A 23673-nucleotide genomic window follows, 5' to 3' on the forward strand; every position below is an offset into this window, starting at 1 on the left:
AATACCAATTATTTTAGGTGTTCCGGGTCAATATTGCCCCAAGCTTCTTCCAGAGCTCTGAAGTAGGAATCCTTGTGAGTGACATTTGTTAATTTTGCCATCTAAATATCACCACAAGTTCTCAATCAGGTTGATATCGGGCGATTGTGGAGTGGAGGCCATTCAAGCTGTTTGAAGCTATTTGCCTTGAAGAATGCAGCAGATATTTTAGCTGTGTGCTTCGGGTTATTATTATTCGGTTCGGTATCGGGATATACATACCGGTCCTCTAATCCTCTATACGTACTTGGCATGAAAACTTAACGTGGCCGGGCCCACTATGATATTAAACAATATGGCCATTACTTTTTGTATTTTAGGTACCTATTATTAACCGTTGGTATGCTTTAGCACTGATCAGTGCAATCACTACAATAAACTTAAGCATGTTTTATGTTTTGAACAGCCAAAATATAACAGTAGCATACGAAAGGTTAAAGAGTTATTGATTGTAGAAGAGATATAGGGTCTAATATGAGATCGTGCCCTTAGTTGAACAGCCGAAACAAATGACGCTGTACTGCACCATCCGAGGCTAGTTGTGGAAATACCTATAAGTGGCGAATTATTAAAGTCCAGTGCACACCTCTCAATCCCCAGTCCTCACACCGGTGTTTTCCTTGAGCCATGGGTCACCGTTTCTTCTTCTTCTTCTTCTTTTTCTAGGGGCTATGTAAGGCTCCAGAGCCTATGTATCACTGCGACCATCTCTGATCTATTGTGATCGCCACCTACTACAACTCTCGATCCAAACCTGCAACTTCAAACAGCTGCAGGATCTTTTTGGTTTCGAGAGACTTTAACTCCTCCGGGCGCAATATATGTCCACCCAGGATCAAGTCACGAGTGCGCATTAGGCAGGGGCACTCTGTGAGGATGTGTATGGGCGTCTCCTCTGCCTCCATACAGAGTCTGCACCGCCCCATGTCACGTTTTCCCATAGTGTGCATGTGCTTATTTAGGCCGCAGTGCCCGGTAAGCACCCTAACCAAGTTGCGCAGTTGGTTCCTAGGCTGGGTCACCGTTTGCCGTAAATATATAAAAAAATTAAACCAAATAGCCCTAGTATAATTTTGTCCATCAACTCTCCATATTAGTTTCCTCGATCGTATCGAGGCAATAGATACTACATAATATCCATTGCCTCGATATATACTTTTAGAACATATTTTATTTATGTAGATATTCCAGTTGTCAGGTTGTATCTAACTATTCTAACCATTAAGCGTACTTATTCAAATTTGTTAATTAAATATGATAAGTACCAATATGATTATATAATGTAAATCTTACATTGACGCCCCACTTGCATTAACCCTTAAACCATTTGACATTCCTTTCTAGTCATTATATTTCGAACCGTAATTCTTATTGTAGAGATGTGTTTTTGTTTTAAGTATGATGTCAAGTATAGTGCGACTTAAAATAGTAGAAACTAGCGAACCGCCCCGGCTTCGCACGGGTGCAATGCTGATATATACACATAAACCTTCCTCTTGAATCACTCCATCTATTTAAAAAAACCGCATCAAAATCCGTTGCGTAGTTTTAAAGATCTAAGCATACATAGGGACCAGACAGTAGGAAGCGACTTTGTTTTATACTATGTAGTGATTAAATAAAATGGAACTAAGAAACTTCCATACTAAATTGTTGCCATGTTTAAGCATTTTACGTAAAACATAATTTTCTATAATTTCTTGTCGGACTACCTACATATAATTATGTCGCCGTTATGGATTTAGGGTTAAAACTTTAAAACATAAGTACGAACGAGTAAGTGCAAATACGTCAAAGGCGACGCGCTGTTGTTTATTTTTAACAGACTTAAAAAAGGAGGTTATCAATTCGACCGTATTTTAGTAAAAAAATTTGTGTCTCAGAACCCCGTCATTTCTGAACCGATTTGGAAAATATATTTTTTTGTTTGAATGTATATAGTCCCAAGTTGGTCCCGTTTTTGTCAAAACCTAGTTGTAATGATTATTTTCATTGATATCAAACGTTTCAGTTGATAGCGCATATAAAACGCGATAATATTTTATCCTTTTTGAAGTCGGTTTGAGTTTTTTTAAAGATTACTGTATGTTATTTTACTTATTTTATTTAAGATATTTTATTTGAGTACTTATACATTATAAAATTGTAACAAACACCTTACAAACTCACACTTTCAGATAACAAATCGCATAATTTACCTACTCGAATCGAACTGCATATTTTAGACGTGATCCGTTAGGTTAGGATCGATACTAAAGAGCGAGCGCAACAATATATCTTCCAAAAGTTAATTGATTCAAAATCCGGTGCCGGCGGCAAGTCATATAAAATTATAAAGCCACTAACAAATATCCTTCTGGAGGGGAATCAATAAATCCGATTGAATTATATAATTAAATTTTACTGAACCCGTTTACACTTGGGAATATTTACGGACTCGAAACTGACGCCTACAAGCGTTATTTATTACTGACGCCGGCCATATTTTATGGCCATTTTGTTTTATTAAGATTCATTATGTAACTCGCCGTCAGTTATTTTTTATTGCTAGAAAATGACTAAAACGATTGATAATTTATAAAGCCCTCGCGATGTTTTGTAATCACGGCCCTTCCGACGTGGCCGAGCCTCTAGACGGCCGTCACTTAACTGATGGCGTCGCAAATTCGAACCTTCAAATTCGGTAACGGCGTTCACACAGCGAACTAATCGAATGCGTTCCTTTGGAACGGTAACGAAATACTTATTTCACACAACGCCGGTAAAAACGATTCTAACGTGCCATTTCCTAATCTGCAATTGCAACTCTCGCAGCGTACAAATTGGAACGGTAATCGCTTCGCTGACTTCCTAGAGTGTGCCTTGCTCACTGCATTGACTGCATGCTTCGTTGACAATGGTCGTTATTGTCTTTTTGTTGATATTACGGGTTTATTTAAGTGAAATTGGATAAATGGTCATCTCACGATATTTCGCTATTCAATCCTGTTCGGTGCACCGACCGTGCGGCGCGGGCTCGCAGCGCTATAGTAGCCTCGGCTTCAAATACGACTAAAACTTAGGAATGAATTAAGTATACACAGACTGACAACAAAATGTGAAATAAATTTCTAACGTAGTGTTACAGTGTTCCTTGGGACTCGTATGCTGGTCTAGATATCTAGATAAGTGTGTGATAAGACTGAGAAATGGATTTGAGTAAATACCTTACAGTGCTGGTGGTGCTCCTGGTGGACGGTGGCGAGAGCGGTGGACACGGAGGGAAACATCAGTAAGAAACAAATTTAGCTTGATAAATAAAATTGTAAAATATGACTTATGCTTTGCGAGTGATTGATTTGGCATTGCAATTCTGCTAACGAATTCAACGTCTACTCTTAAGTACAAGTACTTCACTTATTAATAAAGGTAAATTATTTATTCCTACCATCGTTAGCGTAGCGTATTAAATAGTATTTCGTCACTAATTCAAACCTGAACAAATTATAATACTGTTTTAATTATTTACACCATTTATTTAGCTACGATTGTATTAGTATTTCTGCTTAATTTATATCTTTATAATTATATATCGAGTTTTTTTGCCTTGTTCACAGTGATCATGTGAAACTGCATGTACCCGAGTTTATTCACCACGACCACCATACAAAAGTGATAACGATTCACCATCATCACCATAAACCAAAAAAGGAACATCATCACCACCACCACCACCATCATCATAAGCCCCACATTCCTCATGGACATCACTACCATCATGTAAAGAAGGTGCATACAAAGAAGACGGAGAGCAAAGGCCACCATGGTCACCATGGCCATCACGGACATCACGGTCACCATCACAAAAACCATGGGCATCATGGACATCACGGGCACCACGGCCATCACGGCCACCACGGTGGTCATCACCATCACGACAGCCCCTCGTATTTCCCTCACCACGATGCTCCTTCGATCAGCTACGACCCCACACCCACGACCTTCGAAGAGGACTTCGGTGGCTACAGCCCAGCAGTGACGGCTTACGGTGCGCCCGCATTCATCCCTCGGACACCACAGGTCCATGGCATAACGCACACTGTCAAACAGGTCAAAGTGTTCGATTCGTTACCAGGTGGCATACCGAGTATCACAAATGGACACGCCGCCGGCGGTGGAGGCTATCAAGTGACAGAGGAAGGAGAAGAGGAAGACGACGATTTTACAGCAATAGACGGACTTCAACAGAGTTATCCTGGAACGTTCGCTTTTGTGCGAAACGCGGCACCGGACCTAGCATCTAACGATATATTCTCCTCGCTACCTCCCCAAAGCACAAGTCAGGCTGCCAATCACGATCCATTTGCAGAGTCTCCTACACCTACGGCTTTTAGCGGAAATGAATTCACCAGCCCCTCAGCTCAGGCTCCGCTGTCCTCTTTAGTGCCAACTAATAATGTTATCCCTAGCGCTGAATCGACTCCCGAGTTTCCGGTGACATTCCAGGTGGAGCCGACCGGGTTTGACGATCCCGCGAATGCGTTTGCAGGGGCTCAGGCCGGCAGCACACCGCTGTCGCCTGAGGACAAGGCGGTTAACGACATCGTGTCCTACTCGAGGGTCGCCGGCATACAACAAACTATTAATACCGGAGGACACGAAACTGTGGTTTATTAGTACTTATTATTTATACCATATTTAATTCATGTGTAGGTATGTATATCAACAACGCCACATTTTGTGCGGTCTGTTCAATCGTTCTTATATAAATAAATTAAATAATGTAGAACAAGAATACTACTGAGTTCTAAACACCGTAACGTGCCGCGAGTAATCTTACTTCGCGCCATGTCAGTTTAGATAGGTAAGGTACACCTACTCAGTACTCAGGTTACCTATTTAAAACTAAGTGGCATTATTTAAAACAGTTGAGCTCAGGTAAGGGCAACGTTTAAAATACATTTACAAAATTACAAATTACAATACAATACAATACAAATACTCTTTATCTTTAAATCAGCCACAGAAGTAGAGGTAGAAATAACCTACATGAATTTTACAATAAAAGAGAAAGTAAAATATATTTTTCATGCATGTAACGTAGCCAATTGTAGAAAGGATAGCTACATACAAAATTAAGAGTTCTGTAAACATGTAATCTAAGTACTCTAAGTAGATAAAGAAAGTACAAAATAAAATAGAAAAAAAAAACAAGCCAAAGGATGTACATTTGTTATAGCATAAAATGTGTTTGTTATAAAATGTTGTAATAAATTGTTACATGTAACACTTTCGTTTAGTCGCCTGTAATTTAGTACACTATGTAATAAGCAAATCAAGTCATTGTACCTCGGAAAGTCCGTCAAGCGTTCTGTTGCATTCATGGTAAGTAATAATAAGGCGTGAACATTATTAGATCATAACTCGATGTCACCTATTTTTAACAAGTTTGAAAGTTCTAATTTGAAGTAAGTAGTAGAACGGCTAGCTGTTTGTTATGGCACCCAAAAAGTACACGAGGGACAATTTAACACGCCCCAGTTACGAGATTGCAGTTGAAAATAAACCAAATCTAATGGTAACGTAACCAAATATTGCGCAACGGACCGAATCGCTCAACTACTGAACCGAAAATGTGATTGAATTGTTGAATGTCGATAAATTGTTTTGAGGGAGACGGTTCATCACAAAATAAAGGGGCGGCCACGCTGCTATACGCTGACGCACTGAAGATATAGCAAAGTGTGTGCGTATATACCTACAATGGCAAGATCCGGTGTGGTTGATCCTTTATTCCTTTCTACGTGACTAGGTAAGGTACTTACTTATAACATTTTATCTTTCTCTCTCTTGTATGGCGCGTTGCCTTATTTATTTATTTTTGTAACCGATTACTTGTAAACCCTTACTTATATTATTTTACCTGTCTATGTAGTTTGTATTCTTATATTGCATGTTCATCTGTAGCGTTATTCTTAATCGATTTTGATTTATGGCTGATGAATGTCACCTAAATTAGGTAAGGGGGAATTTAATGCGAAAAAAAATCGTTAGTGTTAGTGTTTTTACATTTTAAACATTCGTATGGAGCGCCCCGATAAATGTCAGATTCCTACGAGTATATGACATTTAGGGCAACTTGCACGTTTCAGGGTTAGCCAACTAACTCTGAGTTAACCGTCTATACCAGTTTAACCTTGTATTGACGGTTAACTCCGAGTTAAACTGTACTATCAAATCAACTCCGCATTCTAACGTGCAAGTGGCCCTTATAGAATCGCTGCCACACTTTGTCGATTAACAAGTCGGTGCAGAGTTGCTCGGACGAGTCGGACGGACTCTAAATAGCAGCAAAATAAACAAGAAGAAAGTTAAACACCAGTCAGAATTAATATTTACATTATATGTTAGCAAATTAATGAAAAGGTTTTCTATTTACCAAACTTTCTATGATATTACAATAATCATACTCCTCAAATCACATTCATATCGATAAATCCCTTACGAATATAACTACTACATACGCATAACATCCTAGGTTACAGTTTCCATGAAATAAATAGTTACAGCCAAAGTGGTCAAATATATCGTAACACCTCGTTATTTCTATGCTGACAAAGGTGGCCACTGAGCTGTAACGATGCCGACTAAACATCGCCATCGTATCCCAAGTATTTTTAGTTATGGGTTTTGGTTGGGCAAGTGACATGATACGTTAACTGGGATACGGAACAGGCTATAAGAAAGAATCCTCCCACATACTACTTAATTCTAGTTTTATATCTACCTCGTTTTTCTTAGCATTAGAAAAATGGTAAACAATCTTGACATGCCTTTTAATTGAAAATAGCTTTAAAAAAATTGTAACTATTACTTATGGAACCAGAAGAATGTAAATATATGTCCTTGCTATATAACTGTCACATATGTATTTGCTGTAACTTCTTTCCAAAAGTGTTTTTGATCAAAAGACACGTCAAGATTGTTTACACATTTTCTAATGCTAAAAAAACAGGTAAAGTACAATTTAAAATCACATCACATCACCATATAGCGCTAAAGACCTACCAAATATCCGCTTTTAATTAGCTATAATTTAGTAAAATTTTTAACATCAGGCTATTGCAAGAAACAAACCCCATATCCCTTAGCCCATATAATTTTAAAAATATAAGATTAGAGCTAAGAATATTGTAATTCTTGTTCTTTGTGAAAAATAAACAGTTTAATTTTTTTTTAACTGACATTATCACGCTGCCGCATTTCACGTCGATAATTTCGACGGTCTTATTCGTAAGTTACGAAGCAAAAGAGTAGGTGGGTATATTTTTAAAATGAAATTTTTTCTTTCGATTTTGACAAGAATAACTTTTATATTGCCCACGCTGACTTAGCCATCGAGAACAGGCCGTCTGTATGTCCCAATCCCAACTCGATAGTAAACCCCGTAGGAGCAACGATCTCGGCAACTACCCCTGATTCAACTTCAAAATTAGAAGATTTACCTGCCCTAAAAGCTAATGTGCGTGTACTGAAACACATACCCAAGGGAGCCAGGAACCTTGTCGCTGGTAAGCTGTGCGACATAATAGGCAACTGTTTACGTACAAACTGTGTTGAAGATTGGTTTTCCTTTCTCTCATTTTCATTCTCAGCCCTAAGAGTACCTGAGAGCGAGGGAAACAAATCTTTGACAACCAAAGTAAAGTAAAATATTGTCACTATTAAAATATTGTCGTTCAATCAATTCAATCATATATTTCCCTGAATGCATAAACCATAATTATGCCCGAAATACAGAACTATTGAAACTAAAGTCCATGACGGTGATTTCAGGGGCGCAGTCCGTATACTTCTGTCCGACTCTGCACTAGCCCCTTCAAATGAGGCCACACTTACCACACTACATGAAAAGCATCCCTCACCCTCCAGACAACTTCATTTACCTCCTGAACCAAACCGTAATAGCGCCTTTCTATCGGTGACCGTAGCTGACGTATCCAAAGCGCTGAACTCTTTCTATAATGGCCGCAGCTGGATTAGACGGTTTGCGCCCACAACATCTCAAAGAACTCACTTCACAATCTGCGGGTAATAATGGAATTAGATTATTAGAGTCCTTAACCGACATGTGCAATTTCTTATTAAAGGGTATGCTTAACCTCCAAGTAAGGCCCTACCTACATGGCGCAAATTTATGTGCTTTATTGAAGAAGGATGGTGGCATAAGGCCCATAAGTGGTGGGTACTGTTATCCGACGTCTCGCTGCCAAATTGTGCTGCTACGCTGTCAGGGATGATATATTGCTATATGCTAGAGGTTGTGAGGCAGCAATTCATGCCACTCGGTCTTTTGTTTATAAAAATGAAAACACAGACAACGCACTCATTAAAATTGACCTCAAAAACGCCTTCAACTGTGTCGAAAGAGACAGCATATTAAAGGAGGTCCTTGACCTGGCACCACGTCTCTATCCTTTTTTATATCAGTGCTATTCTGATGCCACAAATCTTTACTTTAAAGATAATACAGTGTTGTCCCAAATCGGAGCCCAACAGGGCGATCCTTTAGGTCCTCTGCTCTTTTGCTTGGCCATACATAAGTCCATCATTACATTAAATTCTCCGCTCAATGTATGGTACCTTGACGACGGAGTCATTGGCGGAAGACCCGAGACAATAATCGAGGACCTGAAGAACCTCATACCCGCTTTCAAAGAACTTGGGCTAGAAGTAAATCCCACGAAGTGCGAGGTCTTCTCCTGTGGGTCAATGTCTGAATCCTCCTCTTTGGCTCTGCAATCATTCTTGCCGGGAATCAAAAAAGTTGACAAAGCAGCTCTCTCTCTATTAGGTGCGCCCATCTTCCCCGAGGGTGTTAGTGCCGCCCTTCGAACTAAAAAGGATGCACTTGTGGCAGCTCGGAACCACTCACGTGTCCATGACACTACGTCATTGCTTCGCCACACCCCGGATGACTTATATCTTAAGGACGTCTCCCTCATGGCTATTCCCTGAAACAGCAAAAGAAATAGATCAAGAATTAAAGTCGACCCTATAACTCATTCTAAACGTCGATCTAACCGACATACAGTGGATCCAGACGACGCTTCCCATACGATATGGCGGCCTTGGAATTCGTCGCGTGGAAGACATAGGACTCATTGCCTTTTTAGCATCTGCGAATGGAACTGTGGATCTTGTCACTCGAATATTAGCTCTTAATTAAGCTAATGGTGGCAACTTCCCGGTTCCATTTATCTCAGAAGCCTTGGCAAAGTGGTCCGCATCTACACCGGGCGACGCACGGCCCGACGACCCCGACCGACGGAAAAGGCCGGACGAACTGACCTTGATTCCATGGCGGAGGGGGCGCTGTCTTTTGTGGGACGCGACTTGTGTAAGCACCTTTGCCGCGTCCCACCTGAGGCAAACCTCACGGTGTGCTGGCTCAGCGGCGGAATCCGCCGCCAAGCTAAAGCACACCAAATACTCCGCCCTCGAATCAAGCTATGACTTCGTGCCGGTGGCAATAGAAACCGCGGGGCCCTGGGGCTCTGAGGCTCGGCGTCTTATTGGTGAACTGGGGAGGCGTCTACGGGAGAAGGGCTGCGACCCCCGCTCTGGATCGTACACCTCAGCTGCAGAGAAAAGGCACCCCCCCTGCATACAAAGTTCTGTAAATTAGTATGGACGTGGGGTACCTTTTCTCTGCAGCTGACTGTACCTGGTTCAACAGATCTCAATTGCAGTGCAGCGAGGGAATGCTGCAGGCATCATGGGAACTTTTGAGCCGGGTACAATGCAGGGTGCAGGCGCATATTAGACGTTTAGTTTATTTTTAGTTTTAATTATTGTTATTTATTATTAATACCTATTGTATTGTATTTTATATTGATTATGTAGTTGGAATTTAGTTAGTATGTAAAGCGTTATTTCTATTATTTAAGTATAGAAAAAACCAAATATATTGATAGGTGAACTTATTAATGTAATAACAAAATTAAATATTAATTTTAAAATAACTGACATAAGAAACACCTTCCAAATAGAGTTTGAATGATACATTAGGCACCTATTTTAAGTAAATAGTTTAGAAACAATAATTAATTGAAATAAATTGGACCAGGAATATGACGCCTGTACCAGGAAAATGACGCCATTATTGCTATGTTTTGGTTGTTTGTAGAAAATAACCACGAGCTATGAAATAAATAGGAGATATACGTTGAAGGATATAAAAGGCATCAGATAAAAGTTACTAATTTATTATCAATGAGAGTTTGAAATAATTTGGACCAGGAAAATGACGCCTTTATAAAATAGGCTAAATTTAAATCCATTGTAATATTTGTAAATACATGCATTAAGTAAGTTAATTTTTAATAAGTAATGCACAATCTGATGCGAAATTTAATCACCTTTCCAATGATGTATGGAACTTTAATGTAAGCTATACCGATAAGAAGTTATGCTACTTGTTTTGGAAAGAACCGCAAGTGTGAGAGGTCTCACAGACACAGACAGTATTAATTGGATTTTTTTTTTCTCTAGCATATGGTAATTATCACAGTATTAATTCTACTATGCCTCTCTGTATTTATATGTGTTACATGAATAAAAAAATAGTGTGAAGTATTTATGTAACCGGTTTAGTAATAACACACGTGACACCTAAAAATCGCACTTTGAAAATACACCCATGCTAATGATTATCCGGGGTAAACGTAAAGGTAAGAGAGAAGCTTTAGTAGAATGATTTAAGGGTCAAGTGCATTCAAAGTTTCAAACAGTTGTAAAAGGTATTAGTTTTGGGCGCCAGTGATGATCGTGAAAATAATATTCAATGAAGAAGATTTACTAAAAATTATGTAGGTAAGTAATTTGTAGGAGACATACCTATTTACCTCGGCCTGATTGAGGGTTAGAGAAAAGTTTTTTTTAAACGAATATTATGTTTAAAATCCATAGACATTGTTAGAATGTTATACATAGGTATTAATGGTATTATATACTCGTATTCTTTATACAAACACGCAGTTCTTATTTATTGTCAATTAATACTTATTAGCAAGTTTATCGTCAGTAAGTACTTACATAAAAAGTAATGTAGAAATGATGAATCTCGTAAATACGAGAGAATGGCATGCGAGCACATGTCTTTGTAATTGTTACATCGATAGGGTAGACTGGGGACAATTGAAACAATTTATGTTTCATGGCCTGTAACGCAAAGGTATGCGTCTATATTACTAACACCTTACTTATTAGTTCTAAATAAAGATTGTTTTAAAGCCCCACCGCCCAAGATTATGCCATGATAAGGAATCAAAGAGAATGCGGGAGAGTGGTTAAATTGACCCAACAGGTGTGTTAATTCAAACACACTATGTGAGACGTTTGAAACACCATAATATATTCGTCAAAATGAATGACTTATTATTTCTAATCTATTTTTAATATCTCTCACTGTACACCACGAGATTAACTATAGTTCGCAAACATTATAAAAAAATTACAGTATATCAGCATCTGAAAGTCTTGATTAAAGAATGTATACAAAAAAATTGCGATACCTTTACTTCTTTGTTGCGATTACCTTATACATACAGCTTAATCAAACTAGTGTTAATGCAACAATATGATATTACGATAAAGAATTTTAATAGAAATGCATATACTTGTACATATTTCATACTAAAGCTTGTTTCAATTGTAACAATGTTTCAGCTATAACAATTTCAAATACTATAGTATACAAATACTACCATACTTTTAGTCGGTTATATATGGGGACGATCGAAACACGGGGAGCGTTTGAATCTTCCCCGAGTACGTTGTTTCTTTCTACCGTCCTTATATCGCAAGTTTAACTTCAAGGTCAAATATTATTTAGAAACAACACTCCATCGCTGTTTAATGGCAGATAAAATAATCCATAATTCCCACCCAAAACTCAAAAAAAAAACAAGTACTCAAAATACACACGTAAAAAAATAAACGAAAAAGTATGCGAGCACAGGTACTTCACTTTATACTGCAAAAAAATTTCAACGGCTTCTCTCAACACTGCCGCGTCGCTTGCGCGCTTGATCATTATTGGCCCAGTATTCAACCTGACCGACCGCGTTGCCTGAGTATTGCGTCATATGCGTAGTTATTATAGTTTTCGAGAAATTTGACTTGTTTCAATCATAGCGTGTTTCAATTGTCCCTAGTCTACCCTAAAGTTCTTGTGGCGCTTGCTCCCACACTTCGTTAGTGGGAAACGGAAAACTGTCAACGGAGAAAATGTACGCAAAAACTGCTTACGTACAGTCATTTCTAATTCTAGAATATTTTAGAACATTGACAAGTCGCTTTGGTGCATGTGAGTCTGAAGGTGACTTGGCTACAATAAGATTACCGCTTTTGTGATAGGATGAATGGTAGAACATAGGCAGATTAGGCAGTACTATCAAATTTTGAAAGATAACAGAGCAATGGCGACAATATTGCGCCTCCTTCCCCATTCATTCTATAGAACTATCAAATCCTTGTGAAGTAAAGTTCATAGGGAACTATAGGAATCATAACAAGTTTGCAGCAATTTTCGCTTAGGCTAAATCATTAAGTTAATTAAAACTTAGCGAAAAGTAACGAATAGTTCTAATGAGATTAAATAATAGATATCGAGGTAGATAGCGCTGGCAGATAGTCAAAATCACACATTACCTACCTAGTTTTTTATTTTATTTTAAATATAGACTCACATTTTATAGTATTTTGTGCAGTTATGAGTACCTCATGTATGAGGGAGCATGGATGTATAATGATGACCTACCAAATAATGTGAAAAATTGTGAATTTCTTAGTTCATTTAAAGCCAAATTAAAAATACACAAACATAACAATGTAATATTACCTCTAGCGATCATGCTAATTATATATTTATGTTAATTTTAAGAAAATCTAATATTTAACCTCATTTTTAGTGAATTGTATTGTTCTTATGAGTACTAAAGAATCTCTAAACCTAAATCGGTTTTGATTTTAGTAGTTTCTCTTTGGGCTAAAAGCTTTGGAAATCCACAAAAAGTCTCTGTGTCATGTATATTCATGGTTTAATTTGAAGTGACGCCACCGGTGATCGTAGAGCTGGCAGCTTCCTCGCACAAAGAATTAAGTATTGCGATACAGCGAGGAAATGCTGCCAGCATTACGTTTTTGAGTTTTATAAGGTTAGTTATTTCATTCTGTTTTATTTATAGGTAAGTATATTAAGTTTGTCTCCCTGAAGGACAGGCCATTTCAAGTCTGAATTATTTCGTTCAATACATAATACAAAACCAATGAATGTAAATACTGAAACAATGTACTTACCTAAGCATGTGTCAATTTAATAAATGGCTATTCTAATTCTGATATTAATTTTGTAAGTAATGTTGGTACATTATTTAATAAAAAAAATACAGTTTCTGATTTAAAGTAAGTATTTTCGAATTTATAGACAATCCAGAACCACATATTATTGTTCTTAATATCTGGGAGACCGCACTTTGCTCGGAAAATATATAACAACTCGAAAATGAGCGTTTTCCCAGACATAAGACCTAGCATGTTCGATTTTTCGCCGCCGAAGACCCCCATATAGCAAATTTCGTCAAAATCGTTAGAGCCGTTTCCGAGATCACCGAAATATATAAAGATAGATATATAAAAGAATTGCTCGTTTAAAGATATAATTAAGATATGTGACATTTTCAATCAAAAGGTACCACATTGTCGCTCGTCGATATGGTTGATTTCGAATTGAAGCTATATGGAAATAGCGCCTTATTGACAACCGACAATAAGTACCCTTTTGGTTGAAAATGGCACATATATCTATATAGAATTAAGAATCAAATGTTTTATTCGTGATAAACTTAAAACTAAAATGACATACAGAAGTATAACTAAAACTAAACTAATTTATAATATAAAGATATAAGATCCAAAATTATGAATTCAATAATCCGAGCCACCAGCATGTGTATCCGTGGGACACGGCACAGATTCAAATCCATCCAACATTTCTTCGGTTTCAATGGAGTTGCAGCCCTACCCAACCCGTCTACCTCTAACCTGTACTAGCGTCGTTTTCTTGTCGTTGCTCATTTCTGTATTTTTTATTTTTATATTTTTACATTTTTGTTTAATAAATGAGGTATCATAATTTATAATATAAATAATAATATATATATAAATTAATTATAAAACCTGCGCGCCAAGTTTTTAAACTTTTTAAATTGCATAGACATTAGGCTATTAATTGCCGAAGAGGGCGCGTAAAGCCAGGAAATTAGAAAGGAACAAATAATGGTTTCTCAAATTGCAAAAAACCGGCGTAGGCCGTCATAATAGGCTGCTTTGAACTCACCCCCCGGGCTGGGGAAGCCCATTGGGGGGGTGGTATGTGGGACTCGCTTCTCCCGTACATCCTCTAACCAGAGGATGGGGAGGAGAATACCCATAACATCCCCTGCGGCGTCACCCTCTCAGACGTTGTATGGGGGCATCATGGGCTCGCGCATTCATTCTTCCACCATGCCGCCCGACCCACTATAACAACTGGATCAATCAAACGGCCTAGTCATTAACATATACCTATTTACTAGTAAATTACCTATTACAACCACTGACATGTATTACATGAGCATTGGTCTATATTTTTTTTATTTAAGGCGAAATGACCACTTAGATATTTTCTCGAAGCACACAAAATAAATTAAAAGAAGGTAACTTTCGATTTGTTACGAATGGCGTCATAGCGGTTACAGACCACACGAAGACATTAGAAAAAGACCAAAACTATTAGAGAAAGTAAATGTTACGGAATGTTTAGTGGACACCAGATCATGCAGATTTGCATAATAGCCAATTGCTTTGTCACGATTGCCCAAAAAGGAGCTTCACAGTGTTAACGAAAAACACACTAAATTAAAAAAAAATTGTTTAAACATCAAATTTAAATAATATTTAGTTGTGATTCCTATTCTGATATCGATTTAGTTTAATTAATGTTACGTACGCACTGAGGCGATCGCTTGGACAGGTCCTATACAAAAGGACAGCGTCAACATAGATACCCAAAAATGTTTTTATCTCTCAGCTCAACTTTTAAGGACAAATTATATTTCACCAAAAATAAATCAAGTTTATTTGCGTTGCAAGTACATATAACCTTATAAAAATGATGTCTACTAAAATTTTAACGAGAAAATTAAATAATATTTTTGATTTATTACGCATGCACTGTTCGTTGTAATCGTAAACATGGTACTATAATCTGAGATACATAACTTTCTATGCTTGGAGGATTTGATGAAATGAAAACTATACGCAGTAACAAACTATACCTAGTGAGTACCTACATTCTTTGTTAGTGGGTAATTTTACTCCGTCCCCTTTTTTATAATTAGAACTTATAGTTACATACAGATTCTATTCGAGGTATCTAAATCTCTAATTACAATGATATAGTTAATGTATTTGTACTTTGTACATAATTACGTTCAAAGCTTTACCTACTTAGGGCCACTTGCACCATTCACTAACCCGGTGTTAACCGGTTAAACCTGGAGTTACCATAGTTACCAGTACAATTTGATGCTGGGTTAAAGGTTTAACAGGTTAACCCAGGGTTAGTGGGACGGTGCAAGTGGCGCTTAGCGTATTACCGTATCTTGTGGACATAATAGACACCTAGATATTTAAATTAAAATATAGTCTTACTCAAAGTTGGTAAAGTACTAACAATCTATCACAATCAAAGTTGTAAATAATGGCAGTGCATCGCGCTCGCCGCCGCCGCCGCCGCCGCCCGTGTTTGATCCTTGCTCACACGTAACGGCGGGTCAGTGGCCCGTTTATCAAAAGCTTGTAGCTTGTAATACAAGTGGAAGTCCCTTTTTGACAGCTTTTGTTAGAAAGAGACTTCCACTTGTATTACAAGCTACAAGCTTTTGATATACGGGCCACAGGTCGGAGTAACCGGCGCGCTTGCGTCGTTCTCGGCAGGCCGCCAGATGCGGCGTGCATTTATCAAAAGGTTGGACTAATGACCGGAGTCAAAATAAAACACTTGCAACGATCAGGATTTATCTTAACCATAAAATATAATATTAATAACGATATCCCATTTAAAACAGGATTTAATAAATCACAACAACTTTTAAAACGATATAATATACATTAAAGTACCGTGAGGATACTTCATAACAATAATTATATTAAACACACTGTAAAGTACATGTTAGTGGTTAAAAAGTCCTTCGGATTTTTCGGAGTCTTCGAAGGGCGCCGTTTGTTGACGGCGTTTCGATTTCAGTGATTTCACCTGATAAACCCGATTTTTTTTGTACTTAAGTAAGTTAGTTTGACACTCCGAACACCTTTACTTTCCCTCGGATTAGGGTTTGAAAGTATAACACAGGCTAATATATCACACGTCACACCAACGAAACTAAACTGTCGTTTTTATGAACAGCTAATTGAAAACAAAAACGTTTTCAATTTGAGGTATATATATGAGTATGTCGATTGCATTAAGGAACATTCACGGAATGCCTCGGTGGAATGTGTCAGTCGATCTACCTACGAGTATATAGGTAGTCGACAGCTTAACACTAGAGATGGTGGGGGTTAGTAATCTCCATGGCCACCGTACTCTTGCCCTTCGCTGCTGAGTCCGTAGCTGCCGTGGTCTCCGCCGTCAAAGCTCACGGGAGAGTCTTCGAGACCCTCGTGCCCTTCATCTGCCGCGTGCCATCCATGTCCTGTAAACAAACAGAAAGAAGATGATTATTCATCAACAACGTGGAGATCGAGCTGTAGTTTGTATAGACGTAATTTGTTTAAGAGAATCCATCTAAAACACATAGACATCTGATCGAACAGGATTAGTAACAGAGTGTAGTGGATTAGTGACAGAGGCTAACGTAACAAGCAGGAAAGTGTAAATAACTCCTCACACTGATGAACATTAGTCACGTAACTGACACCGGAACCGTGAACGACTCACGTTATAATATGCGACAGTTAAACATTGAGATCTGTCACGCGTCACGCTCATGATATTGAAGCATTATATTATTCCGTGGTATTGAGCTGCGGATTTGCGCATCGATTATACATATGGAGTTGGTATTAATTTTATTACCTACCCTAATAATTAAAAAAATACGTAATATAAACGTGACAAAATAATTAAGATAGAAGAATCAGATAACGCTTAGTTACAATACAACAGTGTACAGATTTACTGTAAGTGTTTGAAAACTCATTAAAAGCATAATTATGATTAAATCATTACACCTTATAAAACTAAATCCACCGCCGCGTGTGTCTGTGTGTATGTATGCTCGCGATAAGCTCAAAAACGACTGAACGGATTTCCATGCGGTTTTCTGCTATCGATAGTGATTATTGAGGAAGGTTTAGGTGTATCATTTGTTACCCCGTGCGAAGCCGGGGCGGGTCACTAGTAGCGGGGCACGATAAAACAGAGGGGCTGAATCGAACTTAATAAACTCAGATGTTAACATTTGAACTTCACTTGACATCACTTGGCCATTTATTGGTGCAATTGTCATGCTGTAAGTAAATAATAACTTATCAATAACTCATAGAATAGGAATAGGGGGCCAAGGGATAATCGTTTTTATAAAACGCCAATCGGAACTCAAATAATGTATGTAAATGATCGGGCTCCTTTTGTTTGACATAATTATTGAAAGTCATAATGTAATGATTGTCATATTATCGTTAGTCATAATTCCGAAGCCGTTAACTTTTCAGAATTTTCCTCGGGTTAATCTATAGATAGGTTAGGTTAGGTTTGCTTTATGGCAATCCTGAAAAGTTACGCTTTTCTGAGGAAAATTAAATTATGACTAATTTATTTAATTTAATTTTTATTCATAGACCAACTGAGATCATGATAATATGACAATCATTACATTATGAATAATTATGTCAAACAATAGAGACCCGTAAATGATCACGAGACTATTAGTCGCATCACATCTGACATCCTGCTACATTTTTGGGTCATACATTTTTTGTTTAGGTTCCTTATACTAAAAAAGTTTATGCCAACGTCCTGTGGACATCATAAAATAAAAACCGGCCAAGTGCGAGTCGGACTCGCGCACGAAGGGTTCCGTACCATTACGGAAAAAAACAGGCAAAAAAAATCACGTTTGTTGTATGGGTGCCCCATTTAAATATTTATATTATTCTGTTTTTAGTATTTGTTGTTATAGCGGCAACAGAAATACATCATCTGTGAAAATTTCAACTGTCTAGCTATCACGGTTCATGAGATACAGCCTGGTGACAGACGGACAGACGGACAGCGGAGTCTTAGTAATAGGGTCCCGTTTTTACCCTTTGGGTACGGAACCCTAAAAATGGATTAAAGATGCTAATTTTCTCGCTCGTGTCTTCTATTTATTAAAAGCTTTATGATACCCAAAGTACCTATTAAGTGACCCACAGGAAAGATGCTCGATTTCCTAAAAGTTTTTGACCCTTTTCATTTTCGATTGTCGTTTGTCGCTACACGATTACAACTTCATCTTGGCTACGGCTCCTGATATTTTTAAATTTAGACGGTGTCTCGGCCTAAACGTAAACACATATATGTATGTATTCATTTTATGGTGATATTATATTAATTATATTATATACTTCCACTGTGATCCCATATATTCAAGGGACAGAACCGAAGCGGCGGTGGGCATATAATGGGGAGTACAATTAATAACACTCATAGTGTAGTTAATTTTACTACAGGTGTGACAAGACGGGGTGAAGTGATATAAGTATTCTGTTTTTAATGTATTGACATACATTTTCCATATGTTTTCGAAATTAATATTAGGTATAAGACTTAACAAACGGTCATGAAGTACATAAGTATCAATCTTGGAAATCAAACGTTAAACACCTTCCGTTTCGCCTGTTTTTTGGATTCCGTACCAAAAAGGTAACCTTTCTCTTTTACTCCAATGAAGACGTAATTAAAACGAACTTTGGTGTCCGCCCGCGGTAGGCCCTCTGCCTGTCTGTCGCATCGCCAAATATCACATGAACTACCTTATACGCTATCGCTTTGTAATTTGGACCGCCCGGTTATAAATAATAACGAAGGCTAACCCACGCGCGCTAAAAATGATAATATTTAATTTTTATTTATTGGGTATTTTTATTTTAGTGATTACTTTTTATTTAAGTTACTATAATTTTATTTCTATAAATAACGCCCAAATAAGGGCGGGAAGAAGTTCAAGGTTAAGTTACCTACTAGGTCGTGGGGTTTTTTTATGAAGGAAAATGTTAAAAAATACCACAGTCTCCGAAGTTTATCAAGGGAAAAATAAGAAATTATTGTATAACATTAACAAGTATCATAAATATTCCAGGAATATTATAATTATATCTCTATCTTGATTATTATCTTTCAATCAACATGTATGATTCCTGAACTAAGGTATAATTAACTGCCTTTGCATTTATAGTTATAGGTTTTTTATTCTATTAGTATTTTATTATATTATAGGTATGACATGTGAGACATGTCTTTGAGGGGCTGTAAGTCATATATATTGTACTACTCTTTGGGCTTTTTTAAGTATACCAACTTACCAACCTACACCAACATTAAAGCCTGACAAGATTCTATTTGGCCCTGAGATGGTGTCGCTGCAAACAGCATACATAGCAATAATGTGCGTACGTCACGTCATGTAGGTATATATCGGCGGCCGATCGTAAGATCAGGCAGATCGTGAAACTCCTAGGCATATCGTGAAACATGTAAATCTTTATCTCGTTCCCCGAGTCGACGGAGTCCTGCTACGCGGAGCTCCTATTTATGAACAGTTCGCCTTTCGGGCATCTGAAGCAACCTAATAACAAACCTATCCTACCTATCTATTGGTTTAATGTGACTACCGTCTAAACATTACACAGGGAACATTACAATCTGCCTGATCTTAAGATCGGCCGTCGTCATAGATAGTCAAATAAAATGGCAGTATAGGTCATGTGAACAACCAATTTCCAAACAATGTTTATTGGAAGGCTGCGCAATCAGTCGTCCTTTTTTATGTAAATATTTTATTGTAATATAAATATTTATTCTTGCATCTTTTGGAAACTTTTTTGGCATATTTGTGGTAAAATCGTTATAATGGCGAAATCTCCTCTTTTTGTGTCAACTTACGTAGTTAAAGAATATTCCTTGCCAGAAATAAATTATTAACTAGGTACCACTGAAATTATTAGTAGGTAACTAGGTACCACTGAAATTATTATAAGGTAACTAGGTACCACTGAAATTATTAGTAGGTAACTAGGTACCACTGAAATTATTAGTAGGTAACTAGGTACCGCTGAAATTATGAGTAGGTAACTAGGTACCACTGAAATTATTAGTAGGTAACTAGGTAACACTGAGATTCCGCAACATGGCAAAGGCCAAATAGAATCTTACAGGCTATAACATTATTCTATACCGAAGTCCATATAGACTAACTCTGCACAGATTTTGCAGTGACAATATGGAGATACCAACATAACTAAAAAAATATAACGTTCCCTTACTTTGTTCTGCTCTACTACAAAATGTTAGAATAATTGTACTGACCTCCGCCGAAGTGCGGCGCCGGCTTTGGCTCGCCGTATGTGTAGCCGAGCACCTCGTAGTGGTCGTCGCCGCCGCCGCCGCCGTGCTTGTGGTGCACGTGCTTCACGATGGTGTGCTTGTGGTGGTGATGCTTGACGAGCACCGGCACGTGGATGATCACCTTCTTGTGGTGCCCGCCGTGCCCACCCGCCGCCACCAGGCTCGTTAGCTCCGCGACACAGATCAGCGCTATCTGAAAATACACATTCACTATTTTTATACATAATTGGTACGAATTTATACAGTATATAATATCAGGACGTCGTAGATTTAAATATGTTTGAACTTATTGTTATCATATTTATACAGTCAAGATTGACGTAGGTATTTAAAAATGCTTAGGTTATTTAACCTGTAATTATAACACAAGTTACATACACGAAAACACAACAAATATCTGACAGGTATATTTAAAAAAAAACAAGTGTTTATTTGCAACTGAAGCTTTACATAACATATGGAATTATGGATCGAGACTAGTCTAACAAACCCAGGGCTTGTTATGTGTAGTCTGAAGTTCCTATGACTCCCGTCCGCCCTTATCATATCATCATCAGGGACCGTAACAGTACCTGATTGATGTTATCGAACTTACATAAGATGGTAAGTCAAATTTCAACGTTAGCAGGTGGAATAAAAACAGATTGCAGATGAAAGTAAACATGTACTAACATTTCTAATATAAGACTTTTTTGAAAGTTCTTCTCTTATGAGGTTTACGTCGGTGATTCAAATTAAGAGGCAATACATAGATACTTCTATTAATACAAAAATAACCATCCTCTAAGAACAAATAACCATTTTGATTTAATAGAAATGTTGACACTAAAATTCGCTGTAGCGTGAGTTGATGTAAATGGAAAATCGCTTACGCAAGATGTATAAGTGTTACGCAACCCTGCATGATGACAATGAAGCGTCCTCCGAACTAAATTTCAGGTTATTTCGATGAACAAATTTGAACCATCGACTTTCTAACCACAGACAGTGAGAAATAGAGGCACACACAATAAAACCATAGGTATGTACTGTTAGAGCGTTTTCACATTGTCCGATGCGATATCGGATGTAGGATCCGACATCCGCCTAGTCAGGCAGCGAGGGCGCGCCCGAGCGCCGTCTTTAGCGGTCACGCACACTACAATAAACATGCCTACACATACGCACACAAACAAATATTATCCATTCGATAGCTGACTTGGGGAGCCCCCTACGACGTGGACGTGGGTGAATTTATCAGAAGCGCCTTTCCGATATCGGATGTCGGAAGGTGCCTATGACGAAAACAGTTGCAGGAGAGTCCGCCTTTTTATCGTTATCGTTTTTTAATAATAATGATTTATTAAATGGCTAAATAAATACAGAGAAACACATATATCTTACATTTTACTTCCTTCTAAAATCCGATATCAGATCGGACAATGTGAAAACGCTTTACTCTCCATACTTGAAATCAGTGTACTTAAGAAGGGGACATGTACTTAAGACTAAAGGAAAAATATTTTGGTTTACCTTGTGCCGCTATTTTTTTAAGGTAGATACCTACTTTATTTTACATATTCGTATTTATTAGCAGGCACGATGTTTAACACAAGTAGTACTTTGGTGACGTGTATTGATAAAAATTGGATTTGTTTCCTAAGTTTTATTAGGTCATTTGATTACCTGATTTACTTAATGAAGCCCTACACCTATTAACTGATGATGATAAAACTGCGCTGTACCATGAACTTGCTCAACACTGTTTACCAGGTCAAAGGTTGGCTGGCTTAAAAATTACATGGTTTCAAAAAAGTTTACTTTAGATTCGATTTGTTGATCCGATTTCAAAAGGGCTTTATCTCTATATTGATCAGATGGCGGGCCGATCACTAAACAAAATGCCCGCGGGTGTCGTAACGGTCGCTAGCGCGCTGAGAAAAGAAAATCACGTCGGAAATTTAATCGGCCATGATAGCTAACCTATCGCTTGCAATGCGAAAGTCAATAAACTAGGTAAGTACGCCTTGATTATTAACATTAACATTTTAACTAATATCGAAATGACTTTAATGAATATGTTATAACTAATTTACCTCTCTTTTATTTAAATGATTTTTTGTCTGATATATTTTCTCTAATAGACTAAAATACGAACAACCAACGGGTAACCTCAAAAGTTGAGTTACCTACTTATTATTTAAATAATTAAATGTTTTTATTTAATGGGAAATTATAAACTTAGAAATTTGACTCTGAATACATTAATGTACTTTTTTATGCTTAGTCTGTTTAGCATGTAGGTACGTGAATCGAATTATATTTTTGTCACTAATTTAACTACTCCATATGCGTATTAATTGATTGATCTAACTCACCAAAAAATTCGCAGACATGGTGCACGTGGGCAAATATTAAATCCGAGCGTGAGTGCAGGCGGCTGGTGTGTGATTGATAAAGAAATTTAAACAAAACTCCTTTTATATCGCAACGTGGTCGCGTTTCGCGACACTGCCTCTCAACGACTGCACCCTGCCGTCAAACAACACGAAGCCACTTCTATTTCAAGCAAATAAAGTTGATTTAAACTTAGCAAGCCAAACTTTACAAAGCTGATATTCTGACAATGGAAGTTGGACCGGAAACCGTTAATACAAAGTTTATAATCGAAGAAAATAGATTCTGCACATTCAGATCTAAGTTCAGCCATTGAGTGAAAATGCAACATTGGTGAGCGTAGAGTGATCTTATTGTACGAAATGATCGAGATCATAAAGACCGTACTGATAGATTGGAGAATGGATAGCTTAACTAAATAGTGGGGTTGGGGACATTACGAACAAAGTTTACTTCAACGTTGAGATACCTACCAAGAAATTCTGACAAATTGTTGAATATATACTGTTTACACATAGTCAATCAACCAAGATCCACTACTAAATTTGACATACGCACTACCCACA

The 23673-nt window shown here is 37.7% G+C and overlaps 3 protein-coding genes across 3 annotated transcripts in view; 2 read left to right on the forward strand and 1 right to left on the reverse strand.

The window, feature by feature from the left end:
* The window catches only part of LOC134754416 (triosephosphate isomerase), a 279469-nt gene that overhangs the window by 158458 nt on the left and 97338 nt on the right, over positions 1-23673 (forward strand). The window lies entirely within an intron of this gene.
* Positions 2359-4823, forward strand: LOC134754048 (midnolin homolog). Its single transcript, XM_063690108.1, has 2 exons — positions 2359-3310; positions 3636-4823. The coding sequence occupies exons 1-2, from the start codon at positions 3228-3230 to the stop codon at positions 4693-4695; spliced, it is 1143 nt and encodes a 380-aa protein (XP_063546178.1). The 5' UTR covers positions 2359-3227; the 3' UTR covers positions 4696-4823.
* On the reverse strand, positions 16463-23175 carry LOC134754601 (uncharacterized). Its single transcript, XM_063690919.1, has 3 exons — positions 23089-23175; positions 20693-20924; positions 16463-16817 (listed from the first exon to the last, which is right to left on the reverse strand). Exons 1-3 carry the CDS (start codon positions 23104-23106, stop codon positions 16684-16686), a joined length of 384 nt encoding a protein of 127 aa, XP_063546989.1. The 5' UTR covers positions 23107-23175; the 3' UTR covers positions 16463-16683.

This window comes from Cydia strobilella, chromosome Z (genome assembly GCF_947568885.1).
Source record: "Cydia strobilella chromosome Z, ilCydStro3.1, whole genome shotgun sequence".
NCBI lineage: Eukaryota > Metazoa > Arthropoda > Insecta > Lepidoptera > Tortricidae > Cydia > Cydia strobilella.